Here is a 25,676-nt window from a genome sequence, read left to right on the forward strand (position 1 = left end):
AGACGTTCATGTTCCCCAGAGGATGAATCCTGCTGACTTTGGCGGCCCCCTGACTTTTCCTCTAGCGCCACCATGAGGTTTATATTCATGATTCCGACGGAAAAATCTTGACAACTATTGGATTTATTGCCATAACATTTGATAGACATATTAAAGGTTCCTAGAGGATAAATTCTAATAACTTTAATGATCCTCTAACACTTTCTCTGCTGCCACCATGGACTGACATTTGTGGTTAAAGAGACTTACTCTAAAATGTAAGTACTTTAAACCCAATTTCCTGGAGTCACTTTTAATCTTAATCCAAGAAGAAAAGTCTTTCCACTAAAATGTCATGATGAGCTTTAAAGTAGGCAGTCTTTTTCTTCCTAAATTGATAACTGACTCTCCACACAGTCAGTAATACAAGTGACAAACGCAACGTCCTGATGATGGCGTTCTTCCTACCCACAGGTCTCGTGGTGTGGTGCGGATTCAGGCCAAGCTGACCTTTGAACCAGAGAAGGTCAACATCTTTAACAAAGACTGTCTGCGAGGAGGGAAGGAGGTCACCTGCATGTCCGTTATCGTCTGTCTGAGTCTGGAGTCCAGGACGAAGAGCAAGACAAAGTCCAGGACGGATGTCGGTAGGTGGGAGGCACACGTTGTCATGGTAACTAAAGATTTAGACAATTGTGACGAGATCAAGTTAGTTAGTTTTTTGTCAAATACCAACACATTCTCACTCCGACTTCGTCACATCGACATTTGGTCATGGACTTTCCACGTCCACGTACTATGTGTAAGGTACCATGGGAGTGTTAGTTGTCGACATTTGGGGATGCCGTCTCAACTCCAGCCTGTTACATGTATTGTCTGTTTTCAAAATACACTTCAATTTTCACAGGAAATGCACAGTTTGCATACAGTCTCTTCTGAAATGGTGTTTTTTACTTCAACAACAAACACACGTGGTTACGTTTAGCCAACATGCACATTGTTGGGTTACGGAAAAAAGAACAGGATTTGGTTTTCCAGTCTCACGGGAAGCGAACATCGGCCTCCCAGGTGAAAGGCAGTGAGAGTTGGACCCATTCACCACCACTTTGACTTTTTGTCCCCTTCCCTTACGTTGTTGTCCTGCTGTGTTTCCCCCCAATGCCGCCGGGCACCATTACACAATAAGTTACACAATAACGGCGACCAGCTGTGTATCATGCTGACGTGGAAGGATGACTTTTGTCGTTGGTGTCTGATGCTGACCAAGCGCCAATACTCAACGACTTTGAAGTGAGACTGCTTCGCAAATTCAGTGAATATCTCCTCACGGGCCGCTCACTGTCCGTTTTTATGTATGCGCTGTAAAAAGAAAAACTGGTGATCTTACACAACCCGGGCTCAATAATGGGGAACAAATGAAGTGGCTCGCACTGAGCTACACAACATTATTCCAACCAAACCAGTGTTTGCGAACATAATTGTATAAAGAGAGGGGCAGTGGAAGTGAGAGGGACGGTAAATCTGGCACACGCTAACATACAAAACTCCACAACGCATCGTCAACAATCTTTCTCAAGAATCGCTTGTGCCACATTTAACCATTAAATATTACTACTGAGTATAACTTTAATCAATAAAATAAAGAGGAGGTTAAGGCTTGCTGACTATCCATCCAATAATTAGATCTCTTTATTTCATTCTTGCAAATTTGACTGTAAACTGTGAGCTAACTAACAAGCCATGTCTCTGTGTGTTCATGTGTTCATCTGAGTCTCTGACTGATCTCAGAACTCAGATCTTCTGTCTCCTGTTTTCCTCTTAAGCAGACTCATAAGGTTAAAGAAATACACACGTTTTTCACTGAAGTTAAAAGATTTTCAATCTGCACGAACACGTCTTTGACTCATTTCACGCTGCCTTGGGTACATTTACATCTAATTGCAAATTTTGGTTGACCTTTTATGCAGTCACGTCATGTCTGAAATAGCTTCAATATTCTGTCTGAACACAGAGTAAAAACTAACCTCTAAAATTCAGTTTTAGGACTTTGCCACTGAGTTAAGATTTGTGGATGTTTGTCAAGTTGTGTTTTTGTCATCATTTCTTTTTAATGGTGTTTTAATATTTGCTACCATTTTCACAGTTTAAAATGGTCAACTCAGAGAATACATCAACAATGTCTTGGTCTTTTTTTGTGCCACTGACTCACTGAATAACAGAGACTAACATTCGTAGTCCCACTTGATGCCCAAAGAGGGAATACAAAGTGGACAACAGCTGCATAGTCGATGAGCGACTCTCTCTTATACCTTTTTCATCAAAATTGGCATGTGTTCATGTTTATTTGAATCCCAGCAAACCACTTAAAATAGGTAATAGACTCTTTTTCCATTGCCAGTAGACGCCTTTCTGTTTCTTTACTGGTGTGTCACAGTCGACGTCATAAACACACGGGTAACAGGTTAGTAAACAGTAGAAAGCAGCATGGACGCCAGTGAAAAAGCTATCGTGGTTTCTTCTTTTTTTATATCTCTTACTTATTCAGACTCTCTTTCAAACTTACTGCTGACTAAATTAGAACAATGTTTGAGCACTGCTTGGACGGAGAAGGATGGAAATGTTGGTGGTGCATTGCTGCATTGTGATGAGGTGAAAATGAATGCATCCACCTGAGTGTCATATTTCCATCACTGGCGATTGGAGCTGAAGCCAATGAAAACCCTTGACTATAGTCAGTCAATGAAAACTTTTCCCATTAAACAAAAAAGCCAGATTATAGCGAGTTTTCATCCAGTGGCAAAGCCAGGGGCCTTATTGAACAGGGTATCAGGGGCCCAATAGTTTATCGTTGATCCCTTGTGAGTTAATCGGTTCATGTTTGTGCCACATGTTTTATCCTCGTGGAGTAATGGAAGAATAGCGCTTGTTTTTCACCTCTGTGTGACCCTCATGGATCGTTGCACTTCCTTGAGTTGTGCTCTCGTGACTCCGCCCGCCTGCACCTTCCTCGTCTCCTGGTGATGCTGGTAAACAGCTGAGCTTTGATGATGAAACCGTGACATAAATCTACCCCAGATTAAAACATGAAGTGTCAAAGCAGACCAATGGAGTGAATTAACTTGCATAAATGAAATCAGTGTGAAGGAAGGAGGCACAAAGTTCACAGTGACAAAATCTAATCTGTGTTCAAGAGGGTGTTTACTCATCCTGTTACGGTTCATCATGAGATCATGTTGGACTTGATTTCATTTGGCCAGTCATGGTTTGACCCGAGCTCTTACAGTCCCTCCCACGTGCCTTTGACTTTCACTCCCAGCTGCTCAGTAGCAGGTTGCGGTCGTATCCAGCAGCTTCCTAGAGGAGTGGAGGTGAATGAATGACAGGAAAAGATTAATCGTACAGAATCTAACAGCTGTCCACTCTTCCAGCTGTTTGGACATTTGTGTCGGACCCATCCAGATGTTTGGTGTTTGACCCTCGGTGTGTGGAAAGTCTTGCCTTGGTCTTTTCCTCGCAGCAGATTCCCCACAGTGCTTTGTGTTGTCGTGTCTCTGTGTAATTGGCTGCAGATGTGCGGGCTGGCTGCATGGAAACCTCACTAACATGCTAACACCAGCCAGCCGCCGTTAAACTGTGTCACTCCTCCTCCCTCCATCACTTCATACCTTCATACCTTCCGCTCGTCTTTCTTTCTCCTCATCTTCCCTCCGAATCATCTGGTTCGGATTAGACACACGCACATTTACACTCTCACACAAACAGAGACGCATGCATGGACACACGCCAATACGCCACATGGTACCAACCGAACGCACGTCAGTGGACAGTTAGAAGACAGGAGCGACGGTTGACCAAACATGAACCTTTGTTTTAAGAGTTAGTCGAGTTTATTGATCTCAGTGCAGACGTGGCGTTTCTAATATGAGCTGTGCTGGACGGCAGCAGCTTACCTCAGCTCTCTGTACTCTCATAAATCAAAACCCAGTTTCAGTTGTTAAACAGATGAGAATGAGCTCTGCAGTCACACTCTGAGCAACTGCATCCAACAGCTAATGAGGAGCAGGAAATGCATCACTTTATTAATCAATAACAAAGGAGAAGAAGAAGTTACTGCCCCAGTTAAAAAGTAATTAGGAGCATAAATGATCAAATTACATGTGCAGCATATCTGGTGTGGTGTGTGCATTTTATTTGGACTGAGGCTACATCCACATAAATAGGCATTTGTTTTACATGCACAAATAATGCTTCATTCATGCCAAACATCCACATTACTCCTATGTTTTGGAACCCCTAAGGGTGCAGTTATACTCTACGTATGGAAATAGATATGTCCGTTTCAAATGTTGTAAACATCACTGCCCTCTTACTCCCATGTGTCCATAATGTTGGCACAGATACAGCTAATAGATGGCACTAGAGGGCAGAGTAAAATAATTCACACAGCAACAAACAAGGTGATGGTGGAGGAGGTCGTAATAATGGACCTTTTAATGGAGCCAGTGTTGCAGCCAACGGTGGTTTGTGAGGCCAATTAAATACATCGCAACATGGAGATGGAAAATTATTTTCACTATATAACCCAGTCGTTTTGTTTAACCATTTTTTAAAATGTCTTTGTCGTCTCCTACGGTCGTATCTCACTTGAACTATGCTAGATTCCTCCAACGATCTCTGGGATTACTGCTCTGTTTCATTTGCATCTGTAAGCTTTAAGAAAACGAAGCGAATATGAGCAAAATAAATGAACAAAATGATGACGCAGCCATCCACTTTTGCTTCTCGATTGTGTCTTAGGATGTGTCAAAAAACCCCAATCTGTTTTCTGCCACCTTGACAGCCTTATACTCATGTGTTTCTCTTAGTAACAGTCCCACCTTGTTGTCAGTCCAAGCAAAGAAAACTCTGGTCTTACTTCTCACCATCTCTGTAGCATTTTCTAACTGAGCAGTCAACCCCAGAATAGACAATCTGTGTCCTGTTTACATTGGCACCTGCATGGCCAACGTAAACAGGACGCATGGACGGAGATTATTCCTGAAACAGTGCTAAAATGCACATGTGCACAGAGAGCATTTTAAAAGGTAAAGTGTGTAGGATTTAGTGGCACTTAGTGGTTAGATTGCAGAACTATCTAGAGCTGGTGTCTGGTTTGTCCATTCTGGGCTACTGTAGAAACATGGCTGTGTACCATGGTGATCTCTGTGGACCTGCTCCCTATAGAGATATAAACGGCTCATTCTAAGGTAACGAAAATACAATGACTCTTATTTTCAGGTGATTATAAACCAAAGAGAACATTATCATTATATTATATTACATTTCTTCTGATACATCCTCCTAAACCCTGCACACTGTCTTGAACTCTTAATATGCTGTTTCAAACTGAAAACACATTGGTGCTGATGTGGCATTAAACAGCTGATTTTACTGATATCCTGCCATGAAGTTTCTCTGTTGATCATCAACACAGTAACTGCACCGCCACATCTACAGACAGCTGTTGGACATGATGAGGATGAAATCACACACATGCACACACGCACAGTGGGTGCATGTGACTATGCACTTAGACTTCAGCTATTCATGCTGTTAAAGGACAGATTCAGATTTTTCAAGTTTGTTAGAAAGCTATACTCACATGGTGTATGTACATTAATTGATTGATTGATTTGTTGCAAAATATAGTGGACAAAATCCACAGCCCTCGTTGTGTGTAAAAGGGACTTCCAAAGTTCAGAGGTACATTTAAAGCTGAATTAGATAAGTCAAGTGGGAGTCTTCCGAAGTTATCACCAAATTCCCTCAATGTGTTTCCACAGACAGTGTTTCCAGCAGGATAGAAACACAAGGCATGAAACTGGACGTAAAAAGACCCATTTTTGTCCGACTCAGACTTCCGAAACTTCATATTCACTTTAGCAAAACTTTAGAATACACTGTTTCACAGACAGAGGACTGTGGATTTTGTTCTGGCGGTGGTGTGTCTTCCTCAAGCTCGGCTCCTCTACCAGAGTCCTTGGAGTTTGAGGGTTCTGTGCAGTATCTTAGCTGTTCCTAGGACTGCACTCTTCTGGACAGAAACCTCAGATGCTGCACCTGGAATCTGCCGGAGCCACTCTCCCAGTTTTGGGGTCACCGCACTGAGTGCTCTGATTACCACTCACACCAATTTTGCACAGTATTTTTTTTTGGGCTCCTTGTTAGGGTTAGCCATCACCAGTTTGTCAGTCTGGATCTAGAAGTCTCACAGGAGCTATACATATATTATATCATGTTATATTTTATAGACATATTGTAGTCCAATACAAGTGACAAACAACAATACGAACAAAAATGAACAAACAAACAAAACATACAACAAAAGGAGCCCAAAAAAATGGATGCACTGGTTTGGCTTAGATTATCTTAGTGTAATACACATTGGTGTGTGTGTGTGTGTGTGTGTGTGTGTGTGTGTGTGTGTGTGTGTGTTCTTGTTTTTGCATAAGCAGTTATGATTCTCTCAGTGAGAAAATTTAAGAGAGATTTTCTCCAGAGTGCGTCCAACCAGGGACTTTGCTCGCATGCCAACCCCTTTAAAAACTATCAACTCCATTCAGTCAAATCTAAAAAAGTTGGCAGTAGAGGGACAAATCATTTATCAGAGTGACTGGTTCTTGGTTACGTAATCTTGTTAAGTCCTCTTGAGTACAATCACACAACAATAGTCAATGGAAACATTTAGATATGTACAGTTTACTTTTCAGAAATTCCATTAAAACTCAACATTTCGAAACATAATGAGCTCAGTTTGCACTAATGAGCAGCACTCCAGGTGACATCACCTTCTTTCATATCACCTGACAGACCTGTAAAGTCCGCTCTCGCTGTATTTACAATCTCATTGTGCTGCATATGAGCCTCTTTAAAGCCCCCTCTCTCCTTCTCGTCTTCTCTCCTCGTTGTCGTTGCTCTCTCAGCTGTGTGGTACAGCCTGGTGCTGGATGAGAGGCGGTTTCCTCCCCGAGCTGTTCTGGACGAATCAGGTCGACAGCAGCCCAGGAGTCTGTCTCTACAGGTTGGAGGTCAGAGCTGCCAGCGCCTCGGCTTCTCCATTCAGGTCAGAATATCAACCCAAGTATAAAACACAAGAATCCAAAAAGTTCCTCTCAGAGTGAACAGGCAAATGTCACTCACACTGTTGCGGACCGTTTCTCTGAACAGGAGACGACTGATTATGGACGTCCCATCGCGGTTGTCCTGGAGACGGGGTTGAAGAGTCTAGATGAGGGGCCGGTGTTGGACCCTGACTGGCCGAGTGTCCTGAGGGCCGAGGTGAGAGCTTGTAGTTACACACAGGTGATGTCACATCTGCCTCTCAGAGCCTGTCGTTGAGTTTTTCATGACCTCCAGATGTAAATGTCCCAACCAGGCAGTTGTAGTTTTGCTCAAGCACCAACCACTTTGCTAATACACCGAGTCATTCATCCACCTAACACCGGCCCTTTTTACACAGGGATGGCGCTATAGACCCGGAAGCAAAAGAGCCATTCTGGTGTAACACGGCAGCGTTGGCCTCTAGTGTGACATGTAACATTTGGGTCAGGCAGGGCTTCATAGACAATAACAATGACATCACATGGCAATGACAATCATTTACAGTCCGTTGTATGGCGGCTGATCTTGTTGTCTGCTTTAGAGTAAGGAATTCTCAGACCTCATTGTCTTTCCAATATGCGGACATTTTCCACTGCTGTTCTTCATCTTTGAGTTAGCCGCTAACTGCTATTAGCTGCTTTTTAAATGTCCCACCATTGGTAGCACATATGACATGTCATCAAAACGTCACACCTGTCCCATCCTGCTGGCTGTCCCTTTTACACAGATGTTAATAAGGGTGCTTTTACAACCTCCACTGACTGGCTTAAAGGCAAGACAACTCTTTCCTGCCATTCCACAATTGAACCTTTTATACAGAACAGAAACGGATTCTCATAGAACAGTTCTTACAATATCCTACAAATTTGTGCCTTACGAATGACATTGTACATCCTTAACGTACATTTACATAATTAATGTAAAGTTACGGAGGTTACATTTAGGCAAGTAAAGTTACTTTGGTTAGGTTGAGGAAAAGAAACATGGTGAGGAAGTACCTTGAAATGACTCAAAGTTCACACTGATCCAGACAGCTTCCTTGTTTACTGCCATCAGCACATTGATCAGCCTTGTGATCTCAGATATGTACGAATTTGAGTGCAGCCAACTTTTTATTGTTAAAAGCAGATAATGTACTTTCATGTGGTGGACAGCACTGACAATCCTTTACAATAATTACTGCAAGGCATCTTGTAATCACTTCGGTGAATACAAAAATAAATAGGTCGACAGTCTGCGCTAACATGTAGCCAAAATGAAGGAACCCCATATCTTTCACAGTTTCACAAAAAGATTAATTCATTTAGCCATTTTCATATTTAAGGTTTGAGGTATACAGATATTTTTTAATTCCATAAAAAAATATTTAGATAACAAGTTCTAATGGGCATAATGCTATTTTAATGTGTGAATAAAGTCTGTATATCTGTCTGCTAAAGTAACTAAAATAGTAATAGTAAAATAATCCTTGTCTCTTGCCATAGCTTCCTTTCTGGAACGGCTGCGAGCAGGAAGATACCTGTGTTCCCGACCTCATCCTCTACAGTCACACTGACCTCCTGGATGTTCAGTGAGTAATACCTGATCCTCATAAACACACCTGTTATCATTAATATTTATTAGAGAGCCCAGATAATTAATATTCTGTGTTTCACCTGAAGGCAGTTCTGCAGCTTGCGGGAGTGGGCGGTTTGGTCGATCTGCAGCCACCAGGCAGCGTCAGAGGGCTCTGTGTACGTGATGGAGGCTGGGCGGAGGAGGATGGTGGTGTTTGCTCGACTGGAGAATCAGGGAGAGAACGCGTATGGCGCCGCCATCCACATCTCCACCTCCTCCAACCTCCTTTTTTCCAGTCTCATTGTCAAGGTGTTGAGTTTGTTCCTCCTCTCTGTCTGATAGTAAACACACAATAATGATCCAACCTACATTCAGCTCATCAAAACTTTCTATTTGTTGTTCTGAATATATTCAGTCTAATGGCTCTTTACTGGGAAGACGTATTAATTAATCTCATAGGCAATACTTTTAGGTAACTTGCAGTGTTTCTAACATCTGACTCTAACATCTGCTGACGATCATACCTACTGCAGCATATCTACTTATGACTCATCAGGCTCCTCCCCTTCCCCACAGGACCAATCAGATATTCAGATTGAGTGTTACGCTGAGGACAGACTGGCCAGTCAGAGGAACTGTAGCATCAGCGCTCCATTCATGAAGTCTTTGGCTCAGGTAGGTGCTGCACCTGTGTTACACCTGTGCTGATGTTTACCATGACAGATTATACACTGCTGATCTAACCTCTGATATACCTTTGAGTTCATAAACACTGACACTTATATCAGTCAATCAAAATTTATTTATAGAGCACATTTAAAAACAACAGCAGTTGACCAAAGTGCTTTACAGTCAGACTAAGACACAACAAGAAATGACACACTACAACAAAGACCACGTGTTACAGAGGAATGCAGCTCTCACACCGAGTTAAAAGCCAAGGAATAAAAATGTGTTTTAAGTCGTGATTTAAAAACAGGTAACGAGGGGGCCAGCCTAATATGCACGGTCTCCCCTGTGCTTCAGCCTTGATCGTGGGACCTTCAGAAGCAACTGGTCAGCAGGCCTGAGTGACCTTGAGGGGACATGTTGCTGTAAGAGGTCAGAGAGATAGGGTGGAGCTAGCCCGTTTAGAGATTTGTAGGTAAATAATAAAATTTTAAAATCAATTCTAAAACATGGGAAGCCAGTGGAGTGAGGTCAATATGGGGATGATATGCTCACGCTTGCGTGCTCCTGTTAACAGACGAGCTGCAGCATTCTGGACGAGCTGCAGGCATGAGAGGGAGGCCTGGCTAATACCAACATAAAGGCCATTACAGTAGTCAAGCCGAGATGAAATAAAAGCATGTATAACCTTTTCCAAATCTCTAAAAGATAAGAAGGACTTGACTTTAGATAAAAGCCTCAGCTGGAAGAAGCTGGATTCGACAATCGAATTTACCTGTTTATCAAATTTAAAATACCACACCCAATTTTTTTGCAGTAGGTTTTATGTATTCTTCCAGGGAGCCCAAGTCGATATGTGATACACCATGGGCACCACTGGGTCCAAATAACAAAAGTTCAGTTTTGGCTTCATTGAAGCTTAAAAAAATCAGGGCCATCCAGGATTTAATATCCTGCAGGCAGTTCAATAATGGTTTTAGCGAATTAGAAGAAGAAGAAGAAGAATTTTTCTGGTTCAAGGGCAAGTAAATTTGAGTGTCATCGGCATAACAATGGAAAGACATGCCATATTTCCTAAAAATAGATCCTAAGGGAAGCAGGTAGAGGCAGAATAGAGCTGGCCCGAGAACAGAACCCTGAGGGACTCCACATGGGAGAGGCGCTGGGGAGGATACAGTGTCATATTATACATTATATCAACAATGCAACACTTTTACAAATACTATTTTACCACTTATTTTTTGTTTCGGTAGGAGTAAGTTCTCTGACTCGAGTGCTTATTACGCTACAGAGTGAAAATGTGACCGTCACAGGCTTGTTGACAAAACTATCTTTCCCCAAAGTCCATCAAGTAACTGTTGTGGTTGTATATGTGTAATTTCCTGATTTTTTTTCTTATCATAATAGATAAATAAATATAGAAAAGAAATGAAATAAAGAAAAAGAAAATTAAAAAAGAAAAAGAAAAGAAAAATAATAGAAAAAAAACAACAACAAAATTTCTTTAGAAATTTGTGTAGGGGGTGAATTAAGTTTGAAGCTCATGTCATGGTTGATAAAACTTTCAGATTCACAGCCTGCATCACAAACTGGAGGTGTGACAACCAAGTTGCATTATTGCAAATGTAAGATCCAGTGGTTGACCAAAATTAGGAAGTAAAAGTCAGAAAATTTCAACCTCTGCTGCACAGATCTTTTTTTGTAACTGTCGCTTGTGAGTCCTTCAACTTTATAGTCAGTGACCTAATATTCATTTTCTGTAAGAGATGATTATTAATATAATTTCATTTAACATAAAACACAGAAAACATTGGCCTTCACAGATAATACAAATGTGAGTTTGCTTTAATTGTGAGCACAGACAGTAAAACAGGTGTTGTTCATACAGCTGTTACACAGTCAGACTAATGATAGTGATTAAACAGAGCAGGAATATGTTTCGACTGACAGCCATCGACTGAAATCCTTCATTAGCCTAATGACCGTCCTGTAAACATGATCGCGGCCCCGCCCTGCGCTATAAGGCCCCTGAGGGCCCGCTGTACGGATGCCTGTCTGAATAAAGTCCAGTTTATTGGTCCAGACTGTGGTGCAGATTATTGTTGGAATCCTCTTAACGAGGCTGCGGCTCCTGGATCAGGAGAGCCGCAGCCGGAGGGAAACACATGAGGCACAGCTTCAGACGCTGGAGGATCTGTTAACTCACAAACAAAAAGTTTTACGTGTTGGCGTGTTACAACATCCAGAATAAACTGATGAGATCTGGTGGTAAAAGAGAGTCAGTGGCGTGATGTCCAGTAAAGATTTGAAAGTTTTTAGATAGGTTATACTGTCCTATAATGTACAAATAAATTCAGTTACTAAATGTAGTTATGTCCTGTGCAGGTATCTTTCCGTCTGGAGTTTGAATTCAGCCGCACTGTCTTCCTGGATCACGTACGGGTTGTCATGACGACCAGCAGGTGAGATAGCTGGTGTCACTTTGATATTTGTTTGATTTATATCAGTGTTTATTTGGGCGCAGGAAGTGAGTAAGACAAAGTTATGTGATTAACTAATAAATGTAACAACTGGTGAACCAGGTGAGAGGGGACTCACACGCTCGACTCTGGAGACATTTCGGGGAATGTATCAGTCTTTACAGGTCAAAATGTAGGTTCAGTACACAGAGGAACTATCAGAGAAGACAAACAAATCCAATAGGGATGAGACAGAGGTCGAGTCAATCAACAGGCTAAATCCAAAACCCAAGAAAAGGACACAGGGAAACAAAAGGCTGGAACACTAGACACACAAGGAGCTAAGACGAACTGGCACTGAGAGAAAACAAGACACACACTAAATACTCTGGTGAGGGGAAGGATAACGAGACACAGGTGAGGCTGATCAGGGCGGGACAGACAATCAGACACAGGTGAGGCCATCAAAAGGGAGGGAAAACACAGGGGCAGGAAGTGAAGTGATCTGACACGAGAGGAGGTGTGAGTTTCAAAGTAAAACAGGAAACAACATGAATGAAATAAAAAACATAACCTAAGAATCATGAGCTGTGACAATAAAGTCCACATTAAAACCCAGTTTGACTGTTTTTATTAAAGTGATGTATTTCCTGTTGAAACGGGATGTTGAGAGGGGATCTTATTCAGGAGGATTGTGGGGGAAACACTGTTTAAAAACATGTGATGATTACATTATATGTCTATTATTCTCACCTGTGATACAAAAAGAGATCACCATTGAGACGCATTTTTGGCTATCATTTAATTAATTTTGCTGTGATTTTAGACATGGATGTAAATTTCAACATAAAAAGAAATAAATATTATTTTAAGAGGACTTGAAATTTTAATATTAGTTTTGATTTGTAATAAAAATTGCTTAAAACGTTTAAGATGATGTGAGCAGCAAGTCAAACAAAAAAACAAGATCTTGAAAGTCGGAAAGTTTTTGGAAAATCAGTTCTCACCTCTTCAAAGGTTATTAAGGGATAAAAAGACAGGATTAAGTTTAGGCTTCCTCAAGATGTAGGTTACTTTTTTTTTTTGTGTGGGCATATTAATCACACTGTGGAGATAAACATCTGTTCTCACACCTACATTGTGGGGACTCAGCTCCCTTGTGGGGACAAACACACGGTCCCCACAAGGTAAACCGTTAAGTTTAGGGTCCAGACTTTTGTTTTTGATTTAGGAGTGAATTTAGGTCAATAAAATGTTCTCACATGTCTTTCTGTGTGTGTGTGTGTGTGTGTTAACCAGTGAGGGGGAGGAGGGATACCCAGACGACAACATCAATGACATCTTCCTCCCTCTGAAGTACCAAACTGACCTCCTCTTCACCAGGTGAGTCACATCAGTGTCACTGTATTGTTCCTCCTTGTAAAACTGTTGTCATGGCAACAACAAAACAAATAGGATCCAACAAAGAAATATATTATGTGCACGTGTATACTAATGATTTAGTATTTTCTGAGCATGCAAATTACAGGCATAGACATGTTTCATTAAAGTTAAAGCAAACTCTTCCTCTTTCCTCCCATCAGAGACCCAAACCCTCCTCGCTTTGAAATCAGAGCCGACAGCTCCTCTTCGTCCTCCTCCTCTTCCTCCTGGGACCACACAGACAGCAGCTCCCCCAACTTCAACCTCACTTATCATGTGAGTCACACAAACACAATCACTTTGTTTAGGACACTCACAGGAAGTGCAGTCTTATGGTCAGACGGGACACACTGTAGTGTGTCCACACGAGAAATCGCATGTGTGTGAATCAATGTGTGAATCAACTTTTCTAGTTTTTTTGGTGTGTTTGGTGTCTGTCAAATATCAGGCCTTTTCCACTGAACACATTTTGTTTCATTTTATTTTTGTAAATGATAAAATTACTGCTTCAGTTTTTGGGTCCTGGTGTTGTGCATGTTGTCATGGTTTACTTGGACACTGAAGAGAAAAATGCTGCTAATGATATTACTAACACCTCTGCTTTTCTTACTCTGACTAGTCAAAATATTTTGGTGAAAAAGGATGATACTTTAGTCCAGTGTTTCTGAAATGAGGGTACAGGCACCCCTAGAGGTACTTTGGAGTACTGCAGGGGGAATGAGAGATTTTATTTTTAAATGTTAATTTAAAAAGTATAAGTAATGCATGATTCCTAAAATAATTATACTAAAATAAGTTCAATATAAATGCAAATGTAAGTTTAACTAAACACTTTTTATATTTGATATTCGTATTTTTAAACTGTCAGTTGCAGCAATCACATTCACCTTTGCTCACTGCGTCTTTCTACAGTAAGTTTTTCCATGCTGCTCCAAATGTCCTAAATTGACAAAATATTTCATTATTAAAAAAAGTTTGACAACCAATGCAATTATTGAAATTAATGCAATTATTGAAATGAATGTAACTATTGAAATGTTGCAAACTGAATAAATAAATAAAAAGTTTATTGCAAAAAAAAAAAAAAAAAAAGTTTGAGAACCAGTGCTTTCGTCTGTAACAAGTAATCCCAAAAACCCCTGTCCTGACTGAGATGAAATGTGCTGTGGATGAATCTGAGAGATGTTGTTGACCCTCCTAACCTTTCCTCTGCGGTCAACATCAGGCCTAAACTCCCCCTTAAACAATGAAATATCAAAATTCAGTGTTCAGATGGGCATTCATTTTCCTGAACACAGTTATAGAGATGAACTCCAGCTTTCCTTGGGTCAAACTGTCACCTTGAACATCAAATATTTTCTTATCTTATAACTATTATTGATGTTTCTCTGGATGTTCTTCACATGGAAATGTCAACAGCTTGGATAGATGGGGCTCGAGAGGACAAATTGAACATGTGGCTCACAGCAGCAGAAGCAGTGAAGATCGTTGTGTATCCAACTGTTACTGAATTATAATGTGCACTGTTGAATCTCTCATATTTTTTATGTACTTGTTGAACCTTTGTGAGTAAAATATAGCCTATATGTAGCCCTGCTGGTCCTGGGGTGGGAGTTATGGGAGCGGGGAGAGAAGGGATGACGTTTGTACATTCTTTTGATTGCACTTTGTTCTGCTGAGAAAGATTAGAACAGAACTTTGATCACAAAAATAGATAAAATAAAATAAAATATTGCGTAAGTTACTCATTACATTCATCTTCCAAAACAACATAATGGATCCTTCATGAAAATCAGTACTCAGGACAAACATGACATTCTGTGACAATAACAAATGTTGTTTACTCCATCCAACACAATAACATTTTGGGGTTTTTGAAAGGAATACTGGGAAATGTAGGGAACAATTGTTATATAAATCATAACAATATAATTGCAGGGAATAGCTGAACATCACTTTTGGGTTTAAGAGTTTTCTAATGTTGTTTTTATTAATATCTTTAACTTTGTGTGCAGATCCAGAACCTGGGCATGTTCTCTGTGCAGGACGTCCTGTTCAGGGCTGATGTCTGGGCTGTGACCAGGCAGGGGAACCAGCTGGTTAACATCACGGAGTACAGCATCGAGCAGGTATGACGGGAAACTTTAAAATAAAATCATTTGTGCATAAGAAAAGACAGGTTGAGTCATGTCTATCAATTTACACAGACTTTATAAATAAGATAATACAGTATAATACAGTCACACATTATCCTCCTCCTCCTCCTCCTCCTCTCTGCAGGTAGCTGGGTCTGACTGTGTGCTGCCTCAACCCAGATCAACCAATCAGGTTACAGCTGAGGACCTGTCGCACCTGTCACAGCTGGTAAGACTGGTGATTATTTCATAAAGAGTTAATCTCAGAAGTCAGACTTTGTTAAAGACAGCTATGTTCCTCTGTGTGTCTGTCTGTGTAGAACCACAGTAACAGTGTGAGTGTGACGGTCCAGTGCAGACTGAACCTTCCGGCCTCCAGAGAGCTGAAAGTGACGCTCAGCGGACAACTTCAAATCCCTGCTCTGCTCACTGTGAGTCAACTCTCTCTAAGGAAACTTGTTTTTCAAAAAGCTCTGCATGTTTTTCTCCTGTAAGGAAACATGTCTTAATGTCTTTTCTGTGGCTTTCCTTGATACTTAACATTTGTAGTCTGACAGACCCACTGACTGACTCACTGACTTCCTGTTCCAGGTGAACTTCAGGTCGTTGGAGTTACTGACTGAGGCCTCCATCCAGCTGGAAGCATCCAGCCACATGTTCCTGCAGGAGGAAAGACCTGTCAGAGAGGTATGACTGTGCTCTCCACTTTCATCAACCAGTGAACAAATATACTAATGAATGAATGAATGAACAATCTTACTACTTAAGGGCTGTGATTTCATAGGAGTGTATTTCTTCAAATGCCAATTCACAGCTACAGACACATTAAAAAATCAGCCGTTGCATCATTTTTGTCATTAAACAGGAAATATGAAGTATTAAGAATATTAAGTTAATTCTGTAACGAAGGGCAACAGGGCTAAAAATAAAAAACGCACACCTCGTCTTCTTCTTATTTACTTTAGTTACACATTTATTTCGACCAAGCATTGATTTCTATCAATATTTTATGTTAAAAACTTCATTAGAAAAATAATTCTTAGAGTATAATGTTATTGTTTTGTTGTCCAGGTGTAATTGCTATCTAATGAGGAAATGTATACTTTGGTTGAGATGCCACTAATCCACAGGAAGTGCACCATAAATACACCAAACTGACATTTAGAGGAACAAAGAAACACCTGCTGCAACCAAATCGGAATCAGAAATATTTTATTAATCCCTGAGGAGGAAATTGAGTCACGTTACAGCTGCTCTTCTATAAAAATATTCAAATTATATGAAAAATAGACGATAGAAAAAAAATGAGAAGCATGTAAAAATATGTGCAACACAATATATAGAAAGAATTCCCACGACCTAAACATGATTAAAAATCTGTGGATAGACCTCAAAAGAGCAGCGGATGAAGATGAATCTCACAAAGCTAGAAGCCTTTTGCATCGAAGAACAAACAAACAGGAACTGAACGACTCTTAGTTGGTTACAAAAAGTGTTTTGAAGCTGTGATGCATCAAAGGGGGCGCTACTAAGCACTGACCGTGCAGGTTGCTTCAGGCCCTTTTCCTTTTCTGTTATTTTGAAACTGTAAAAAATTGAATTAAAAAAATAATCTTGCGTAAAATATTAAAGACATGTGTCATCTCTAGCTTAATGCCCTTTGGAAATGAGGTCATCCCCTACTTACTTAACTACTTACAGTAAATGAAATTGTGACCAGAGGTGCCCAGACTTTTGCATACAACTGTAAAGTGATGAGAAATGGGATCTAGGTGTGTTAAATACAAATGCAGGTATATTATAAATGAGAATTAAATAAAAATATTAATGTAAACATATAAAGTTTAACACAGTATTAATATCAGAGTATTGCACGGTGGAATTTATGCATAAACCTTTGTACAGTTAACTGATTACTGCACAATTGAAACTATACATAGTAAATAAGTTAGTTGACTCAAGAGAGGAGTTAAACAGTTTGATGACCACTGATAATAACTGACACATACATTCAGAAATGTCTTTTTTTATTTCCCTTAATGATTAACTGACAGTGATTCTGACGCATCAACTGAACAACTAATGAACATAATTAACTGTTCATTAACAAACAAACCATTTTGACTCAGTGAGTTTCTTTCTTACTCATTTAATTAATTATTCATTAACTAACATATTTCTAACTGCACATACACAGTGCTATAACGTCTACATATACACTGTAATAAATATGGAACTTTGCTGCCATCTGCTGTCAGACATTGTTATTACAATAATAAAAACTGGAGATATTCAACATGAACAATGACATTTCAGTTACTCACCCACTGAGTGGGTGTAAGAAGGGGTGGACAAAAAAAGAGAAACATCTGACAATATAAAATCATCCAACATTAGGTCTCTACAATAAGTTCTTCCTTTGTGGAGGCCTTTAAATATGTTTTTTTATTTCTTTATTTCAGTTTAGCCTCATATGTATCTGCCTTATGTTATTTCTTTTAAAAACAAATGTAATGTGGAACACTAGATTTTTTCCATCTTTCTTATGTAAATTTTTGCCTTTAATTCTTCTTTTTTAAGTCTTTGAAAAGTTTAACTGTATGTAAATGACTTACAACCTGTTGTGTTCTTGTTGTTTTGTGCATACGTAATGATGATAAAGTGGTAAACAATGACTCCAACACAAACAATAATCAGCTGCATTAAGGTCAAGGTACCTTTATTAGGGTCAGGGCAGCTAAGCTGCCAGGACACTATTGTAATCCTAGGTATTCTTCTTCTTCTTCTTCTTCTTCTTCTTCTTCTTCTTCTTCTTCTTTTTCTTCTTCTTTCTTCTTCCGAGGAAATCATACTTCCCATGGGTGAAAACTCACCAAACTTTGCACAAAGGTCCAGTCTCATGCCAGATATCCTCAGCTGTAAACTCAAGCCAATAGTCCTGATGGTGGCGCTACAGCAAGCGTCTAAAGTTCAAAACTTTGAAAATTCATAACAAATCAACCATACGTGCTACAACTTCACAACTTTCATCAAACTGTAGCCCCAATACTGAAGAAACTTTTGTACATTTAAACCTATTAAAAATTATGAAGTTCATCACTCTGTTTTTTTCAAAAACTGTAAAACTTCTTAAACCTATCTCCTCCCACAATTTTTGCTCAATTGACACCAAACTTGCTACAGAGCATCTTCAGACTGTCCTACAAAAACTACGTTTCTCAGATTTTTGATTTATCGAAAATTGAGCCTACAGTGCATCAAAATGTTTGACTGTAAACGGTACTGTAAACATATACATGCAAATTCTTGCTAAATAAATCTTCAATGTTCATGAAACAAAATGACAAAATTCTAGAGTCATGGTAGATGATGTGTGGCAAATTTCAGAATTTTATCTCAAAAACTGAGTTTTTGACAGCATTTTGAATTTTGCTCTAATGTGAACAAAGTCAATGTAAAAATGGCGATTTTAAACATCAGTTTTTCACTTATGGAGCAAATCAATCATTGTTACAAACAAATTACCAACATCTCCATGCTGTCTAGATGCAATATGTGTATTTTCAGATTTTTGTTTCGATAACTGAATTTTTTACAGTGGTTTGAAATCTGCTTTTCCATGCATGGACGGCTGCTAAACCTGCATGTCTGGCTTAGTCAATTTGTGAAGCTACACATGAATTGTCACTGACTAATTAGCTCAGTGAGATAGAAATTGATTCTTAGTCTCAGAGGTTGTGAGTTCACGCCTCAGCTGATGCAAAAGGCAGATTGTGTTGCTAAATTCCTAAATGTCTTCCAATTCTTCTGCTTGTTGCTCAGAATTGCCTAAAAATACCCGGACCCAACCCATTGCTATGCAGCAGCAATAATTTATAAAGCACCTTTCATTCAATCATGGAGACCAAATATAAGATTTAAGCACCTGAAGTTTAATTCAAGCTAAAATGATTTGTCTTATGACTGTTACAGGGACGAGGGCCATAGTGGCAAAATGCTGACTCCCCATAGATTTCAGTTTATACTACTTCAGTAAATGCATGATAAGAAAAGCACCTTAATATTTTTTCACTGTTAAAAGTTAAAAACTTCCACTGGTCTGATACAACATGACGTGATGTCTAATATAGACTGAGATCATAAATTATGAATAGAAACAAGGTGTTTGAATAATAAGGTGGGTTTCACCTCCTGATGTTTGTTTTATTTTTTTATTTCCTCCCAATCAGATAATTTATTCCAACATATTGAAAGCTCAGAAGGGCAGAGGAGAATAAATTAAATCCAGTCTGTGGTGGATGATGTCAATGTTTTTCTGTGTGCAGATAATCCTGGAGTTGAGGAAGGACGAGGATTACACCGTCCCCGTCTGGATTATACTGGGGAGCTCACTGGGAGGCCTGCTGCTACTGGCCCTACTGGTCCTGGCCCTGTGGAAGGTACACACACACACACACACACACACACACACACACACACACACACACACACACACACAATAATGGAGTTATGGGGACATACGACTTGATAAGTGCTTCTGCAGTGTTTGACTGTACCTTGTGAGGACACCTCTGACTTGTGAGGACAGTATCCACGTCCTCACAAGTCAGAGGTGTCCTCACAAGGTTGGTGTGAATACCAGTGAAATGTCCTCGTGGTCGCACCGATGCACACACTCAAAGTTTACTCATGTGTCACTTGAAGTGTGCAGATTGATTTCAAACCATGAATGTGTCTGTTCCTGCTCAGCTCGGCTTCTTCAACAGACGGAGGAGACAGGAAGAGGAGGAGCAGCCTGTAGCCAATGGGAAGGCAGCAGAGGAGCTATAATGTGTAGGCGACAATGATGCTGTGTTCGGTCGGTCCTCGTCAACTTGTGAAGACTTATAATACAGATTCTGTTTGTTGTTAACAGAATCACTACATGGAGCCTCGTCCAGACAGTAAGACAGAGAACATGTAGATTTTACCATTAACTGTGGTCTAACGTGTAATTTCTGGTGGTGAGCTCTGGTTTTATGAGTTGTCGAGGATCACCTGAATGCATTACGAGCCTCCACCTGTCACTCAGGGACCCTGATGCCCCAATCAGCCAATCAGCCAATCAGCCATGCCCCGGAACATATAACCAGGGCTGTGTCCAGTCCTGACGAAACGTAGCAAATGTTTATTTAAACAGAAATGGTGGTGTGTAGGACAACCTGTTGGGTCACACAAGCATTGCTACTATGGCAGCTGAGACGGCGGCTTATTCTTTACTATATAATACTTCTTCATAGCATTTTTTCTGAGCGCCTGCGTCCTTTTTCAATTGTTCCCAATGAGGAGAAAGCATATGAGGCGGCATGCAGAGAAAGAGCGCCGTGCCCAGCATCTTTCTCAGGGCGCTCTGGGTTTTTGTTTGGCCACTAGTGCCTCTAGTCGAAAATCTCTAAACTTTTCAGAAAGGCGCTCGTGTCGTCCTGCACTGTCGCTCCTTTAGCTGCTGTCTATCCCGAGCTGTATGATGTGTCAGTCAGAAACTATCCCAACAAAAGCAGGAAAGCATGTGTGTGGGGGGGGGGGGGCAGATCAGCCAGACACTGAATGTTGCAGATGAGTGTTGTAAGACTTTAGTTGTAGCCATTGATCACACGTCACTGCTGACTGTTAAACATGTCATTCAGTCTGGAAACCCTAGATGGGTGCACACTGTTTTCAGACTGAACATGCCCCGTATTCCACTTAATCAATAGGCTCTGTGAACAGCTTGTAGCACTTTGCCTCCTGTCAGATGCTAAACAAAATATGTCCACTCCTCTAGTTTACTATAAACTCATTTATGAATCAGTAGGTCAGACGACCAGCTTCAGCTCCGGTCAGCAAACAAGCAAACTGCTCACTGGCACCTACCACAAGACAAGAAGCACACAGTATTGTCATGATAATATCAGCAGAGCATGGGTACAGTCACACATGAGCGAGAGCTGGCGAGTGATGATCACCTGCTGAGTGATATTCGTGCTAAATGTGGGCAGTGATGGTTGTATTTGTTAGCTTGCGTGCTAATAAATACAGAGAAATATTATGTTTTTGGTACATTTTCCCATTTCTTACATTTCACGCCTGCCTCCCGACTTCGTGTCAGCCAGGCAGCATCGCTCATGTCGGGCGGTTTGTATTTTTCATGGTCAATATCGTACAATATTTGCTGGTTAGACACGGCAACAATCAATGATTCCTTCATCTTGGCTCACTTGGAGAACTACAGCCAATGACAGTCAAGCCACACATACTTCTTTGCTATTAGATGAAGCCGCAAATTCACCAAAGTTTAGTGTGTATGCTTTGCCACTGGAAGCAGATGTTTCATTTGCCCCTTTGCTCACACTGAATGGAAGTAAATAAGAGACGAATATTCGCCAGTGTTAAGTTTGCTCATGTGTGACCGTGCTTTAATGGTGAGAAGTTTCAGGTTTTAATGGACGCACTGCATTAATATGACTGAATGTTACTGGTCAGCTGGTAGCCACACAGCTGATGAAACGAGCCACTGATGAAGCATGAATGAAGCAGCTGATGCCAGTCAGCTGAGGCAGACGTCAGCACTCTGAACTAACACTGATTTCATATCATTCAAGTCTGAAATAAATCCCCAGTTTACCTGATTATGTACGATACTTATTTTGATCTATAGAAAGGTAGAGAGAAAGACACTACAGCTTCAGTTACTGTGCGATTTTATTCATATTTCAGATGTATTTTCGTTCAGTCTCCAAAAATTGAAACTCACCAAACTTTTTATCTTTAAAAAGAAGTATGAATGTGCAGCGTAGCACCGTGTAAATGACTGATGTTTTGTACAGCATTGATTGTCCATTCTCCAAAATAACCATAGATACGAGTTAGCTTAAAGCTAACCCCAGTGCTTTTATTGTATTTTGATAAATGTACCCAAAAGTTAAAATCATGTGCTGCATTGAAAAACTGTGAGCAGGTCAAAGTTGAACAAAGACTTACAAACAAAGACCTTTTCAACTTCCTTATAAGTACTTTCATGTGGCACAACCAGAGAAACCCGTCCAACCACACTTGTCACACAATGTCTTATGATGATGTCAAAATATTTGAAGATATGCTGAGTGTTCAAATCTCCACGATGAAGCTGGTGAGTTACACTGAGGGGAGGAGTGATGAAACAAACCATAAAATTAAAACCCGCCAGGCTGTAAAAATAAAATTCTTTTCAGTTTACTTTATCTACAGACAAAAAATGAAATCAAACCAGCTGATTATATTTAAAAGCGAGAGCCTATGAATAAAAGAAAGAGATGAGACAACACAAGACTACCTAACATGGCTGATTTTACCTTATTCTTTTTTTATACTAATGGAAACTGTAAATGCATCTTATGAACACACCTTGTATATTAAATCCAAATTTATATCTGATGCACTTTTGTTGTATAAAGTCAAACTTGAACTGTTTTTGTAAATAAACACGTGTATGAATTATTAATAAGGATTGTGGCATTAAGTTTGATATGAAGCTGTTGTTTCAGTAGTTTGTACTGATGTGCGATGCCGCTCCGCCCGTGGACGAACTCCGTCCACGCACGTTTGATATGTTTCACTATTTGTGTTAATATTTGAATAAAGACATGTACAAGTTGTGTCTTATGTTGTGCTTCATATGCAAACATTTTCTCACAGGGAACTTGTCCTCTATCCGTCTGTCTCGTTTACTTTCAGTTTAATTTTTTGCCTAATTAATTCGAGGACACAGAGAAGAGCAGATTTTGTCACTTAAAGATGTGAGCTGAGTGTGTGAGTGGAGAGAAACGGAGGCCGCATAGTAAAGAGCACAGTCTGATTATAATTAGAATTAAATCAAAATCAACTTGAGCTCGAGAGACTCAAGTTAACGAAGTGAATAAAAAACACTTAGACATAAATCTGCCCAGAAAGTTGAAGATGTCCTTTTTAGAGGAACATTTAATCAACACTAAACTCTCCTTGAGATAAATTGTTTCCACACAGCAGTGATACAGATATTTTTCTAACTTAAGAATCAGCTGTTGAAGAACGTGTTCATCCTTAGAGAGAAACACAACAGTGATTGAGCTTTTAAAAGCCCTGAACAATTTCACAGGTGTTTTCCATCTCATGTGGCTGATTAGATCTCTGCCCAGGTGGAAGGTATTTGAAGCAAAGCTGGGAATCACGAGGTGATCAAACTGGAAGTCGTTTTATTTGGTCCGGTTTTCTATTTCTGTTTTTATCAGCTTTTGCTGAGTATTCATATTTACAAGTTCTTTTCTTCTGCCTGTGATGTGAGCTCAGCTGGAGTTAGAGTTAGGTATTTTCCAACCTGCGGCCTGTACTACAAACCAAATTTGGAGTTAGCGATGTAACTGCAGGGTTTTCAGTACTAAGAAGCTGGTTCTGTTTTTACTGGGGTAAATATAGAAGTATAGAATCACAGCCTGTTGACACCCCGACGTCTGACCAATCAGATCACTGAGGAAAAAAGTATCCATGGACAAAAGTCTCAGGTAAAAACACAGGAGCCTATATGTTGTTACAGGTCAGTAGAATCATTTCATTGTTTCAGGGTTCTATTTCCACTGGTTTTAATACAGAGCTTCTAACAAACACACAGATTGTTTATACACTAAACACGTGGTTTTATCAGGATTTTAACTTCTGCAAAGTTTATTTTAGTCCGCAGTGACAGTGTTGATATTTTACTCTGACTCATCACTGCAGCTCAAGATAACACGAGACACCTGTGTGATGAGAACATTACGGTCAGACAGACTTTTCCACTTTTTCCTTCAGCAGCAGAAACAGTCTGGTGTTACTTTAAAGTGTTTATGTGACATATTCAGAGGAGTTTGATCATCATCCAACTAAACAGCAAAAACTGTACTAATGTCACATATAGCTCAGCGATACCTGCACGTAATTTGAGTCTCGGCCGACAGTAAATTGTTGGATAGTATTTTCAATGTTTCTACATCTTCCGTTATAAGATTACAGAACATCGTTTACATCCCATGGCAGTGGCATTTTACTGTCTCACAGTCGCAGACACTGCAGCCTCCTTCATTCATTGTTCTAATGATGTTGCTAGCAACTAACACTTCGCCCCTTTCACATGAACACGCTCGTGGCTGGACAGGAAAACCTAGATTTGACTGAACTAGTTGATAACCAGTTTTGTAGTACCTGTTATCCAGACGGCCAATGTTAGGGTTAGTAAAGCCAGATAATGAAAAGATATCCAATGTGAGTTGAACTGGCTTCATAGTACAGACCTCTGGACTCTGTTTTACCATGTTTTTTCTTTCTCAATTATTAATGGGAACAACAACTTTTGAAACTTGTCCAGTAGCTATTGAGAGAGAGAGCTGCAGCCGACAGCGGCGAAACAGGGTATTGTCGATGTATGTCCACTAAAAGTGCTTGTTTTCTCCACTGGAAGGATCACATTGTTATTCTAAATGTCTGACAACATTATAGGAAGGATCCCTACAAGACAGACCTTTTTGTTTAACCAAAAACAGTCCAGAAATTGCTGTAGTCGAGGCCACCAGACCCCATTTAAATAAAGACTAATTTTATTCTCTTTTAAATCACACTTTATTCAAAATTGACAGAAACAAGATAAAACTCACAAGAGCCATCTTGATCCATTTCCCCACTGTTCGAACAATCACCAACTTTGGTTTAGTTGAAATAAACACTTAATTCACACAGCTGGCTCTAAACATGCTGTTTGAATGAGCCGTCAGGACTGACGTGACGTTGTGATGTCACAACTTCACTGTATAGACCGTCTGAAACATGGAGCACAAACCCTGAATGGGTTGCTTTGTATTTCCTGTTGGATTGTGATGTGTGTGTGAATGACATCAGCTGACAGAAGGAAAATATGGACCCCAGTTGCTGCCTAGCAACATAATAATAAAAGTACTTAAAGTAATAAAAGATGTTCCAAATGGTATTTTAGGCATTTGTCAAAAATAAGATGAGCAATAATCTTCTGCAGGAAAAACCAATAGAACGTTATCACTGACAGACTTATGATTATTTTCTGGTATTTTCAGCTGCCATTTAAAGGTGCCATATTGTTAAGTCAGATTTCCATTAGAGCTGCACAATGAATCACGCTTTTGACTTCCTGCAATTAAATGAGCGAGATCGTCTGCGATACTGATGTTTAAAATGGGCGCTCTGCTGATACTAAAAGTAATAAAAGATGTTCCAAATGGTATTTTAGGCGCTTGTCAAAACAAAGAGCTGATTCTGTAACAGACAATAATTTTCTGCA

The 25,676-nt window shown here is 40.0% G+C and overlaps 1 protein-coding gene across 1 annotated transcript in view; it reads left to right on the plus strand.

Moving 5' to 3' along the window:
- Positions 1-20,737, plus strand: part of itga11b (integrin, alpha 11b) — a 33,378-nt gene extending 12,641 nt beyond the window's left edge. The window contains exons 13-27 of the mRNA XM_050073808.1: positions 454-626; positions 6,942-7,081; positions 7,186-7,296; positions 8,604-8,689; positions 8,781-8,985; positions 9,253-9,351; positions 11,731-11,807; positions 13,104-13,187; positions 13,388-13,502; positions 15,242-15,355; positions 15,507-15,590; positions 15,682-15,792; positions 15,953-16,048; positions 19,687-19,800; positions 20,111-20,737. Coding sequence (XP_049929765.1) covers positions 454-626; positions 6,942-7,081; positions 7,186-7,296; positions 8,604-8,689; positions 8,781-8,985; positions 9,253-9,351; positions 11,731-11,807; positions 13,104-13,187; positions 13,388-13,502; positions 15,242-15,355; positions 15,507-15,590; positions 15,682-15,792; positions 15,953-16,048; positions 19,687-19,800; positions 20,111-20,191 — 1,690 coding nt within the window. The 3' untranslated portion in view covers positions 20,192-20,737. The remainder of the gene's footprint in view (positions 1-453; positions 627-6,941; positions 7,082-7,185; positions 7,297-8,603; positions 8,690-8,780; positions 8,986-9,252; positions 9,352-11,730; positions 11,808-13,103; positions 13,188-13,387; positions 13,503-15,241; positions 15,356-15,506; positions 15,591-15,681; positions 15,793-15,952; positions 16,049-19,686; positions 19,801-20,110) is intronic.
- The last annotated feature ends 4,939 nt before the right edge of the window (positions 20,738-25,676 follow it).

The sequence above is a fragment of the Epinephelus moara genome, chromosome 20 (genome assembly GCF_006386435.1).
Source record: "Epinephelus moara isolate mb chromosome 20, YSFRI_EMoa_1.0, whole genome shotgun sequence".
In the NCBI taxonomy this organism is placed as follows: Eukaryota; Metazoa; Chordata; class Actinopteri; order Perciformes; family Serranidae; genus Epinephelus; species Epinephelus moara.